Genomic DNA, 11,784 nt, shown 5'->3' with positions numbered 1-11,784 from the left:
TAATAGTGCCCCCCGCGCCCCCCCCCCCCCCAGCTCAGGCTCTGTCTCAGGAACAGGCCTGAGGGAGAAGGAGCTGAGTTCCTTCCTCCTTGGAGCCGAGAAGTGGCCAGGCTGCCCAAGGGTATGACATCCAGGTGCCAAGAACTGGGGCCTGCGGCCACAGCTCCCACCACGTGTACCTCACAGATGTCTGTTCAGAGCAAAGAGGGGTGCTCCAACCTCCAGGCCCCCGAGGAACACAGACTCAGGGCCCAGGCAGGTTCAGTGCTGGCAGGCAGGTGGCCCCTGCTGCCCAGGGAAACCTAGTGGACAGCTGTTCCCTCCTGCCCAAGCCTCCCCATCTCCTGCCTCCTCTGCCTTCCCACTCAGCCATCGCTACAGCAAAGTAAAGCTCAACCCCAGTGGGCCACGGGCCGTGGTGTCCCCACAATCTGTACCTCCCGAGTCCCCCAGGGAAGGGGACAGGGGGAGCCAGAGGAGATGTTGCATAGGTGGAGGCCATGTCCTTGGCAGGTGTAGGCCTGGCTAGGCTGGAGGAAGATGGCAGAGGCTGAAGGAGGGGACGGAGGAGCTCTGATGGCTCGGGCAAAGCGAGGAGCATCAGGGGTGAGCGATGGCGGCCGCCCAAGGGTTATCCTCTCCAGCCTGAAATGTGACCTCAATCCCTGGGCACTAAGTCTGCTGGGAAAACTTTGGCAGGAGAGTTGGGAGGGCAGGGGGTTGTACGCAGACATGCACACAGAAGCACATCAGGGAGGGAGTGGTGGCGGAGAGGAGGTGTCACAGCTTTAGGGGAACAGGACGTGGGGCCAGCGCCCTTGGGTGGTGGCAGGATGCCCCTCTGGGCCCCACGGCAGGGCTTCAGCTCATGGGATAGGGGAGGACAGAGGGGTTCGGCAAGATTTAGAGAATTCCTGCCTCTGACCCTGCCACTGGATCTGAGTTCATTTCTCCAGCTGGGGCTTGTGAGAACATCCTCAGTCCTACAGAGGTAATGTGTGGAGACAACCACCCTTTGCACCCCCCCCCAAGTCTGGGGAAGCAAGAGTTGCCCCAGACACCCCTTTCAGTCTCCCTCCACTGCCCTCTCCTCTTTGAATCCCACCTGCTTCGAGAGTTTGTCACCCAGGTCTGTCTCCCACTCTTCCCACCCACTCACGTTGGCCAGCTTTAATGAACGCGCCTAGGGGGAGGGTATCCCACCCCCCAACCCCCCCAACTGAAGGGAGAGCCCTCTCAGAACCCAGGTGAGGAGGCCGCTGCTGCCAGGGGGCTACAGAGTTTAGAGAAAGGACTGAGGTACATGCCCTCCACATTATGCCTCCCTCCTCTCTGGGCAAGTGCTCTTTAGGGCCAGAGAGCCGGAGGGGGGCGGGGGGAGTGACGTGTGCAGTGTGAGCACAGTCCCTCCAGGACCCACACTCCAGGGGCCCAGCGAGATAAACAGCAGTGAAGGGAGTGGCAGAAAGGAAACCCCGATGGTTGGGGCCAGCGCCAAGAAGAGGATAGCAACATTTGCACGGTTTTGAGATGGAGCATCGGGGCTGACATCTGGCCCCTGCTTCAGACCCACTGAATTCATTAGCTGGTTGGAAGCCAGCCCTACTGTTCGCCAAACCACCGCGACCTCCGTAGAGAGAGGCCCTGGTGGGGCCAGGCAGCGATGGAAGGAAAGCCCCAATTTCCCTTCCCCACGCCTCTAAACCTCCCCAGCTGCACAGCGAGGGGGCTCACACTGGAGACGGGCCCCACGCGGTGCCACAGCACGGCCTCCACTAACAGTCAGAAGATCCGTTGAAAGGCTGGACGGGAAATCTCGAGTGTGCGTGTAGGGCGGGGAGGTGTCCCCCTAGGACAGGGACAGGGCTGGAAGAGCCGACCGTGCCGGGAGTCTCCGGAGCCCCCCGATCCCCTCCCACCCATCGGTCTCTTTATGTACAGGGAAGGCGGGGGATCCGGACCCCATGGGGTCTGTCCCGCGCACCGTCGCCTCCCCGCTCCCCGCGCCGTGCCCAGCACAGCCTCGGTCACCATCATGACCCCCCTGCTACACGCAAGAAGCTCAGTCCCGCGAGGGGCAGGAGGGAGGGCGACGGGCTGCCCGGGGCCGGAGGTCACAGTGAGGTCTCTACGCAGGAGCCGTGGCGGTGCAGCGGCCGGTGGCTGTGGCCCAGACACCCCTCCTGCCGGTGCACGATGAGGACCGGGAAGTAGAGGGCGTCGTGGTAGGGCGGCGGCGGCCCGGCCTCCTCCTCGTCGTCGTCCTCGTCGTCCCCCATGCTGGCCTGGCTCGACAGCCGCGTCTGCTCGGTGGGGCAGCTCGCCTCGTTGACGCTCCCGCTCCGGCTGCGCCACAGGCAGCTGCGCCGGGAGCCGTAGAGGCGGCCGAGCGAGAAGCGGCTGCCCCCGCAGCCCGCCCCGCCTCCGGGCCCGGGCCCGGCCCGCGGGCTGGCGCAGATGCTGAGCGCGCTTCGCGAGAAGATGGACGAGCTGCTGACGGCGCGCTGGCAGTGCTCGCAGCTGCGCCGGTACGGGGCCACGCCCGCCGCGCCCGGGCCGCCCACCCCGCCGTAGCGGCACGAGGGCGCGTAGCCGCCGCCCGCCGCCCCCGCGCAGCGCGCCCCCAGCGCCGCCAGGTCCATGAGCACCGCCTCCGAGTAGCTGGGCACCAGCTGCTGGTTGGAGCGGATGTGCCACTCGAGCTCCGTGCTGTCCACCGTGTTGACCCGCGGCAGGCGGTGCGTGAGCGGCGGCAGCAGCTCGTCGCTGGGGCTCAGGCCGCCGCCCGCGCTGCTCGCCGAGCCGGGACCTTCCAGGCCGAAGAGCTTCTCCACGTGGTAGTGCGCGTAGGCCGTGCGGTACTCGGCCAGCACGCGCAGCGGCCACGACAGCGTGAGCAGCGCCGCGGCCCAGAAGGCGGACGAGCAGGCGTACCACGGCGGCCGGGCCGGGTCCGGGAAGGCCACCATGAACTCGCGGAAGTCCACGTTCTTGAGGTGCATGCCCTCGCGCGCCTCCATGTAGTCGTCCAGGCCCTCGTTCTCGGCGAAGAAGCGCGCGCGCTGGCACAGGTACGCGTTCTCGGCCTCCACGCTGGCGAAGCTGAAGCACTTGGTGAAGCGCAGGCGCGTGGCCGGCGCGCCCTCCAGCCCCACCAGCGCCTTGGACACGTCGCGGACGCCGCAGCGCGCGTAGTCGAACTCGGCCTCCGCCACGTGCGTGTTGACGCGCTCATGGTAGACCTGCGGCGCCGGGGAGGGCGGCGGGAGTCGCCTCTGTCGGCTCACCCTCGTCGCTCTTGCTGCCTGCTCAAACCCTAAGCCTGCCCTGCCTTCGAGCCCGCTTGGAGCCGGGTAGGATCTTATCATCTGCTCTATGGAGCAGCGCAGGCCCTCAATGTACTCAACTAGAGAGGAAGACGGGCCGGAGCTCAGACCTGCGGGTGTATTCTAGTTTGACTTAAGCTCTGCTTCGTCACGGGGTCAGGCGCTGGCCACGAACTGCCCCCTCGGGCTTGCCTAACCTTTTTGCCGCCTCCCATGTCCCCCGCTGCCCCCTCATGACCCCAAATGGCCTGCCCTTCCTGTTTCCAGATGTGGTCCCTAATGGCCGGAACCGGCTTTGTCTCGGGGCTCCCTGTTCCCACCTTAGCTATCACCCAGCCCCCTTCCTGATTCTCACAGGCCCCGGGTTTCTGTTTACCCATCCCAAAACGGAGACGGGGGTCACCCTTATCGGAGAAAACCTCTTCCTCCAGGGCTGGAATAATGCCTAATCCTGGAGGGTCCAGTAAGTGCTAATTGGCCCCCACTCCACCTCTCCACGAGGCCTCCCATGCCTACCTCCACCTTTTTGCCAGCAGACTCCCACCTCTGGGAGCCTTGGACTTGGCAAAGGGCCCCTGGCTTAAATCTAGCACTACCACTAAGAAGCTGCAGACCTTGGGCAAGTCATTGAGTTTAGGATTCCTTCCCTGTGAAAGAGGCCCTGGTAGCAGCCACCTCACTAAATGGGTGAGAGTATGCCGCGGGACCGTGCCTGTGAGGCCACCTCCAACCATTAAGCACTAAGCAGTATAGACCTTGGAGCCAGACTGCCTGGGTCCAAATCCCAGCTCCACCACATACTGTTTGACTTTGGCAAGGTACTAACCTCTCCAAGCCTCACTCTCCTCATCTGTAAAATGCGGATAGTAGTTACCTACCTCATAGGGTTGTTAGGAGGGTTAAATAAATCCATCTGGTATTTGTAATGTATGTAGGGCAGAGCCTTGCTGCTAGTGTTTGCCGTTATTATTATGGTTGCTGTTGCAGCTCACTGCCGCCTGTGCTCCTCCCCCTGGGGACAGTCAGTCAGGGTCCCAGCACCCCCCTCCCCTCTGGACTGGCCTGCGCTCCCCTCCAGCCCCTCACCTGGGTGGTGGTGTAGGCGTCTCCATTGCGGTATCGGGTGACCTGGCGGGTGCGGCGGACATAGTGGTAGCTGATGGCCTTCCACCAGATACAGGGCGTGGCCTGCTGCATGCGGCCCACACGCTCCCGCACGCTGCTCACATCAACACGGTGCTGCAGCTCATGGCGGGCTTGGCAATGCCAACACTCCACCAGGTAGACGGCGTACAGCATGAGCAGGAAGGCCAGGGGGATGTAGACATAGCCGTTGGAGCAGGGGCTGTCGTGGTACATGAGGCTGTTGCCCTGGTAGGCGCTGCTGAAGGTGAGGCGGGTCACCGTGGTTACGTGGCACCAGGCCACGGCCCCCAGACAGCCGTACATGAGCAGCGAGAGCAGCAGGCACTTCCAGTGGGACTCACGGCAGAGGGACTTGGTGAAAGAGGGCTGGATGGGACGCTGCTGCTCAGATGGGCAGGGGAAGGTCCAAGATGAACAGGGAGTGAGACAGAGTGGCAGGACCCAGCACAGAGATGGATGGAGGAGGGGTGGAAGCCAGCATCAGAGATGACAGGGACGTGGCAAGAAAAGGTAAGACCAAGATGGGAGCCGAGGGCCAAAGATAAAAGCAGAAATGACCCAGAGTGAGCCATGGGGACAGGAAATGAGAACAAAATGCCAATACAGGGAAGTGTAGAGAGAGACACCCCAAAAGGCAGCGAGGGATCACAGCCAGAGATGGAGGGAGGAGGCCCAGGTGGCAGAGAAGACACAGATGGATAGGATGTACCCGGAAAAACAGTCCAAAGACAGACATAAAGATGGCAGTGAAACAGGAGAAGGCGTGGATGGGGAAGACAAGGGAGGACAGATAGGCATCAGGGAAGGCAGGTCCCCAGCCAGGACTCCTTCCAGGTGTTCCAGGAAAGTGGGGAGGGACCCACTGACATCACTTTCCCGCTTAACAGGTGAGGCCCTCACTTCTTCCAGGTGCTTTGAGTCCTAGGTTCTGGAAGAGCCAGTCCTCTTTGACCCATCCACTTCCCTGTTCCTCACAGACAATTAGTCTCATACCTCCTTTGGGAGGGGGCAGAAAACCCTCAGTTCTGACTCCTTCCCCATGTTCTGAACCCTAGGCCCCCTGTGAGTCCCCTTCCTGGACCCTAACATCCTTTTCCTGTTCTCAGATGGGAGGGAGAGGACTGGCATCTTTGAGTAGAAGGCAGTCCAGGAGGAGATATCCAGAAGGGCAGAGGCAAGTGGCTGGGGAAAGGGGATGTGGGACTAGGTGGGGAGTAGGGAGGAAGAGGTTTGCAGCCCAGCCATTTGTCAAAAGAAAATGATTCTTGGGGCTGGCTCTCTGGGGGCCTCTTGAAGCACTTGGCCCACTCTGTCCCATGGTTGCCCCAATGAGTTGTTTACGTGTCTAGACTGAGTGCTCCTGAGGGCAGGGTCTCCATCTCTGCATCCTGGGTGCCGACCGTGGCACCCAGCACGCAGCAGCCACTTAATAGATGAGAATGGAGTTGGAATTCTGGTGGTGGGCTGTGCTTTCAACTCCTCTTCCCTGCTGTCTAGCTTTAGGAACCCCTCCCCCCCACACACACACCCTCCTACTAGATCCTGATTTCCTCCAATTCCCCAGGCCTGACCTGGAGGCTAGCCACGGGAAGGGAGAAGAGGGTGGAAAGGAAGGGCACAGTAACAGGCAGCAGTCCCTGGGCCTGGTGTGAAATGAGAGGAAAGATCTGGAAGTGCAGATAGGTAGGTGGGCTAGGAAATAGCACACAGCATATACAAACAAGATTAGGGTACAGGGTACCTTTCTGGGAGCCTTGTCCTTGGGGTGTGTACATATGTGCACCTTTGTGTATCCACCTGAGTGTATCCCACTGAGAGCACATCTGAAAGGGTCTCTACCTGCAGGTCTGCCCCGTCCCATGTGCTTCTGCTAAAGTGCAGTGTGTATATATGTGTGTGCACGAGTGTGCCTGGGGGGGGGGGGGGGGGGGAGGGGAGCAGTGCTACTGGTACCTTCCTCAGTCTCTTTGTCTCCAGGTTCAGAGGACTGAAGAGTGGGGCTCCAACTAGGGATATGCTTATTTCCAACACTCTGAAGGATTCCTGGACTCAGGGCCTCCCCCCACCCAGGAATGAGGGAGCTGCAGGGACGTTGGGAGAGAGGTGCACTCACTCCCAGTGACCCCGGGGGTAATCGCCTCTGTACACATTTGACCTTCTTAGGACCACAGCTCAGGTACCACCACCATTTCCTCTTCTGCCTCTGTAGCCCCTACAAGTCGCCCTTCCTTGCATTCAAGATTGCATCCCCTTCGCGAAACAGGAATCCTGCCACCGTCCCCACCCCATTCCGCCCGGGGTCCGCGAGGCTCCGCCCCTAGGCCCCTCCCCCTGCCCGGGACCCCCGAGCCCCGCCCCCGGCGCAGCCCCTTCCCCGCCACCGCGGACAGCTCCGGCCACCGGTGGGGGCATCGGCGCGGGACTGCGGCTGCGGCGGCCGGCTCGGGGTGCGGGGCGCCGGCCGCGCTGCGGCGGAACCGGCGGGGGCCGCGCGCGGCGGGGGATGGGGGACCAGGCTACGGCCGCGCCCGGGGAAGGGGCGCCGCCTGTTCTCACCTCCTCTCGGGCGGGGCCCTCGTCCGCCGCCGCCGCCGCCGTGGGCTCCTCCGGGACCCCGGGGCCGCCACCGCCGCCGCCGCCGCCGGCGCTCTCTCCCGCGGCCGAGCCAGGGGGGGACATGGCGTAGAGGGGGTGCGTCGAGCTCAGGGCTTCCCAGGGGGCTGTCGGGGGCCGAGGGCATCCTGCGCGGGCCCTGGGGAGGGGGCGGGAGGGGGCGGGGCCCTCGCTGCTCCCCACCCCCCGCCGGGGGGAGGGGGCCTGGAAAGGGCACCGGAGGGTAGGGGTCTAGGGGCTGGGGGTGGGGAGGCGGGCTGGGGGGCCGGGCCGGGGGGGCCGGGGCCGGGGGCGGGTGTCACCTTGAGGCCCTCGCGGCGCCGCTCCGCCTCCCGCCCGCTCCCGCCGCCGCCTTTTGTCTGAGCCGAGCTGGAGCCAGCGCGCCCCCCCTCTTCCTCCCAGCGCAGGAGCCCCGCCCCCGGCCCCCCAAACTCCGCCTTCCGCAAGCCTACCTAATAACCACCCCCCAAAGAGGAGAAGCAACAGGGGCTCCCTGCACCCCTTCCCCACTCCCAGCCCTGCTCACCGCACCCCCTCCTCCCGCCCCATCCTGGGAAGATCTGTGCAGCAACACTTCTCTGTCCCTTTTTCGTGGAGGGGGCGCCAGCGGTTCAGCCAACATCCCTCCCCATCGTTGGTTCCCGCAAGTTCCTGGGGCAGAGGGTGGGGAGAGGAAATTGAGCCTTGGAACCCTAGGGAAGATCCTTACTCCCAGTTGGGTGGTAACGGGTTAAGGCAGGAGCCAGCCTTCAGACGCCTGACCCAACCGAACAGAGATGGAATAGGGTAAGAATTGAAGCTAGATATGAGAAAGGACTAACAGAGGGCAGAGGGGAGGACATTGGAACCAGCCTTCCCAAAGCCATTTTCCTTCCTTAGAAGAACAGCCCCAAAGAAGAATGAAGTGTGTACATTACCCTAGGCTGGAGACCAGGAAACCTGAGTTCTAATTTTTAATCCTGGCTCTGCCATTAAGGGGTTGTGTGACCTTGTGCAAGTGCCTTCCGCTCTTCAAGCCACAGTTTCCTCATCTGTGCATCGAAAAAGTTAACTGGACAATCCCTACGGCTTTGACCTTCTTCTGTGGGTGTAGGAGGCATAATCATACCCCAAGCTGGGCTGTGAGTAACCCACCCTTTCCTGCCATCTACCCACACTGCTCTTCTGTACTGCTTAGGACAGGCAGAAAGAAAACTGACATTCATTCATTCCTGGATGCATCCATGCAATAAACAGATATTAGGTCTCTACTGAGTACCCTGTTCAGAAATGAAACATACAATATTCTACCCTCAAAGAATACAAAGTCTAATTGGGGATGGGGACCAATCATTATGATAAAATAGTATAATGGGGGGGGGGGCACCTGGGTGGCTCAGTCAGTTGAGCATCTGACTCTTGATTTCGGCTCAGGTCATGATCTCATGGTTGGTGAGTTTTCCCCCCACATCAGGTTCTGTGCTGACAGCGTGGAGCCTGCTTGGAATTCTCTCTGCCCCTTCCCTGCTGTCTCAAAATAAATAAATAAACAAACTTTTTAAAAAAAGATTCTCTCTCTTCCTCCCTCTGCTCCTTCCCCCCCCCCCACTTCCCCCACTCTCTAAAATATTTTTTTTTTAATCTTTAAAAAAAATAGAATAGGGGTGCCTGAGTGGCTCAGTCAGTTAAGTGTCTGACTCTGGATTTGGGCTCAGGTCATGATCTCCCTGTTTGTGGGTTCAAGCCCCCCATCAGGTTCTGTGCTGACAGCTCAGAGACTGCTTGGGATTACCTCTCTCTCTCTCTCTCTCTCTCTCTCTCTCTCTCTCTCTGCCTCCCCGTCCTCCCACTCACTGTCTCTCAAAAAGAATAAACATCAAAAAAGTAGTATAAAGGCTACGCATATTCAATCTGTGTGCACAGTCACTGTGGAATCCTACTGCTTGCCATGTGTTACATTAGAGTCTTTGACATATATATATTAACTGTTCCCCCATTTACCCACAAGAAACCAAGGTAGAGGGAGGGTACTGACTTATTCAAGGTCACCTGCTGGTACTCACAGAGCTAATCCTAGAATCCAGATCTTTCTCATTCCAAAGGCCATGCAGATGTTTGTGAGTAGGAAGTTAGTTTAAGGCAAAGCTTGGGATAATCTGGTCTTTGGGGATAGGGGACAAGCATACTGATCTGCTGGGATGGTCCTGCCCCTCATCTGAGGCAGGTTAGCCACTGCCTCCGCCCCCACATACACCCCCACTCCTGGTCCTGCCTCCATTTTCCTACTCTTCTCTTTCCAGGCAAGGTGAAGGTGGATGGTCGGCTGTCTGCCTCTTGCTTCAGAACTATCAGCCTGCACGATCCGCCAGCAGTCAGTGAGTCCTTCCTCCCTACCCAAACAGAGGAAGGGTGTGGTCCTGAAGAGCCCTCTCACTTGGTGGCTCACTCCAGGGTCTCTCACTCATGCTTTGTGGGAAGTCCTGCCTCACATCTAACTCCAACCCCTCATCTTACCTCAGCCCATTCCATTTAGTTCAGTCCTCACTGCAGACAGAGTGCAGAGTTCCTAACCCTGCCCTTTCCCAACGCAGATGGGATCCTCGCACTCTCCACTTAGTTGTTATAATCTTCCTCCTGTTCCCCACCCCTACTGCCTTCCCTTCTCCCCCTCGGGGGGCTTTGGAGGAGAGCTAGCCCAACTCCTTTTGGCCAACCCCAGAGCTCCCAAGATAAAAGCCCCCCAACAACTCCCCTTCTCCATTCACACACATAACCCTTCCTTGGAAGCTTGGGGGAAAGAGGGGTGAAGGGAGGGGGTGTGGAAGGAGCCAGCTGACCAGCTGGTCACCATGGCAACTGGGCCTGTTTTCTGAAGATGAGCTTGACTGGGGTGGGTGGAGGCTGGGAGTGGGGCACTACAAAGGGCACCAGAAAAAAACGGCAGAGAGAGAAGAGGACTGGAGGGGCTGAGGAAGCAAAGTCAGGGCCCTGACCACGTTGAGGCCTGAGTCAGAGTCCTCATGTCATCTTTCCAAATGAAACTGTATGGTCCCTGTCCCCTTTCCTGAAGTGTCCCCCTAAGGGCTTCCTGTCAAAGTGCAGGCTAGGTGCTGAAAGCAGTGTGTGACTCAATGCTGCCCCCACGTGGCTAGAAAAGGGGCAGCTACACACCTGTTCTGGTTCAGAGCGAGACCCGGGACTGAATTGGGATAGGTTTTTCCTTAAATTCAGCCTCCGTATGAATGAAAGGAGCAGTCACTGCATCTGCCTGAGTTCCTGTGTCCTTGCCGAAGGTTCAGATGCCCCAATTCCTTAGACCTTCATAATAAAAGAAACAAAGTTTCACTGAAAAAATTTTTCAAAGTTTTGGATTAGGGGCAGGAGAACCGTGCTCTGCCTTTTCTGACTGATTTTTGGCAAGTCAACTCACCCCTCTGGGTTTCAGCTTCCCAACTTTAAGATGGGGATGTGATCGTGCCAGATTTTGAGCCCAAGTCGTCTGGGTCTGGAGTTTATGACTGTATTTTTTGCTCCAGCCTTTGAGGAGGAGAGAGGAACATGTCAGGGGAGGAAGTTGAGAACATCTGAAATCACGCTGACCTCAAGGGAAGGAGATGCCTCAATTTCCTTGGGCTTTCCCCTCATGGCGTCTCACTGCCTCATGCTCAACACACCCTCTCCACTCTGGTCCTCCATGGGGAGGAAGAGCAGTGGGTCATCTCCTCCTGTCTGTCCATCCACTATCTTCTCTTTACTCACTGCCCCCCCTCCAAGCACACACACTAGGTACTTCTCTTCTCCCCAGCCCTCTTCCCTTCCCATTTCCAGGTCAGATGAAACCCTCCCTTCCCCTCACCCCACTGTGTAGTTGACCCCACTCCATGGCCCCACAGCACCCTGTGCTCACTCCTGTCTTAGCACAATCAGTCTGTATTGTAATTGTCAGGGATATTTGTGAAGGCTAGGGCCATGGGACATTTTGGGGTGAGGTGGGGTTAGTGGCGGTTGGTTATTACTGTTACTATTGATACTTGCTTTTGCTTCCAGCAGAAAAACCAATGTCAGGGGCGCCTGGATGGCTCAGTCAGTTAAGCATCTGACTCTTGATTTCAGCTCAGGGCATGATCATTCTCTAAATAAATAAATAAATAAGCTTTAAAAATAAATTAAAAAAAAAAAAAGAAATACCAGTGTCAGGCATATAGGAGAAGCCCCATACATGTCTGTCAGATAGATGGTTAAGATGCTGTTGCACGGAGGAGGGCAGTAGGAGAGCTGGCTAGTAGCTGTCTACACTCACTCCAGCTTCCTTCCACCAATGCTAGAGATGGAATAGGGAGATGTTCCCTTGGGGATGATCTAAAGTCACTGCTGCCCTAGGTTTTGGCACTTGGGGTAGGGGATGAATCATGGGGCACTAGTTTGGGGCTCACTGTGTGGGTGGAGTATGCCTGCAACCTCCCTAGGCCCTTTAGACCCAGGGAAAGCAGGGACAGGGAAGGAGGAAAGATGTGCTGGCATTAGGGCTGTGGCTGTGGTGGGGACCTCAGCAGAGCATGGCCCAGCATGTCTGGGGCCTCCCCATCCTGGCCCCACCAGGAGGAACTAAACTTCCCTGCCTGCTGGGGGTAACCGGATGTTGTAACTACCCGGAGCCAGTGTTTCATCCCTGTGAAGAATGACCACTCTGCTTTTTTAGACAACAAACAAACAAAAAATA

At 58.8% G+C, this 11,784-nt stretch overlaps 1 protein-coding gene across 1 annotated transcript; it reads right to left on the bottom strand.

The window, feature by feature from the left end:
- Nucleotides 1-484: 484 nt before the first annotated feature.
- TMEM151B (transmembrane protein 151B) lies at nucleotides 485-7,697 on the bottom strand. Its single transcript, XM_060615638.3, has 3 exons — nucleotides 7,029-7,697; nucleotides 4,413-4,853; nucleotides 485-3,242 (listed from the first exon to the last, which is right to left on the bottom strand). The coding sequence occupies exons 1-3, from the start codon at nucleotides 7,149-7,151 to the stop codon at nucleotides 2,115-2,117; spliced, it is 1,692 nt and encodes a 563-aa protein (XP_060471621.3). The 5' UTR covers nucleotides 7,152-7,697; the 3' UTR covers nucleotides 485-2,114.
- Between the last annotated feature and the right edge of the window lie 4,087 nt (nucleotides 7,698-11,784).

Source organism: Panthera onca, chromosome B2, assembly GCF_046562875.1.
Source record: "Panthera onca isolate mPanOnc1 chromosome B2, mPanOnc1 haplotype 2, whole genome shotgun sequence".
In the NCBI taxonomy this organism is placed as follows: Eukaryota; Metazoa; Chordata; class Mammalia; order Carnivora; family Felidae; genus Panthera; species Panthera onca.
The sequence above is the reverse complement of the archived record's forward strand: the minus strand, read 5'-3'. Positions and strand labels throughout refer to the sequence as shown.

What these genes read in the sequence shown, in the direction of transcription:
- TMEM151B (XM_060615638.3), bottom strand. Translation starts at nt 7,151, where the DNA reads ATGTCCCCCCCTGGCTCGGCCGCGGGAGAGAGCGCCGGCGGCGGCGGC. An exon ending in AGGGCCCCGCCCGAGAGGAG is followed by an intron (nt 4,854 to 7,028) that starts GTGAGAACAGGC and finishes CCATCTGAGCAG; the next exon opens with CAGCGTCCCATCCAGCCCTC. An exon ending in ACGCCTACACCACCACCCAG is followed by an intron (nt 3,243 to 4,412) that starts GTGAGGGGCTGG and finishes CCGGCGCCGCAG; the next exon opens with GTCTACCATGAGCGCGTCAA.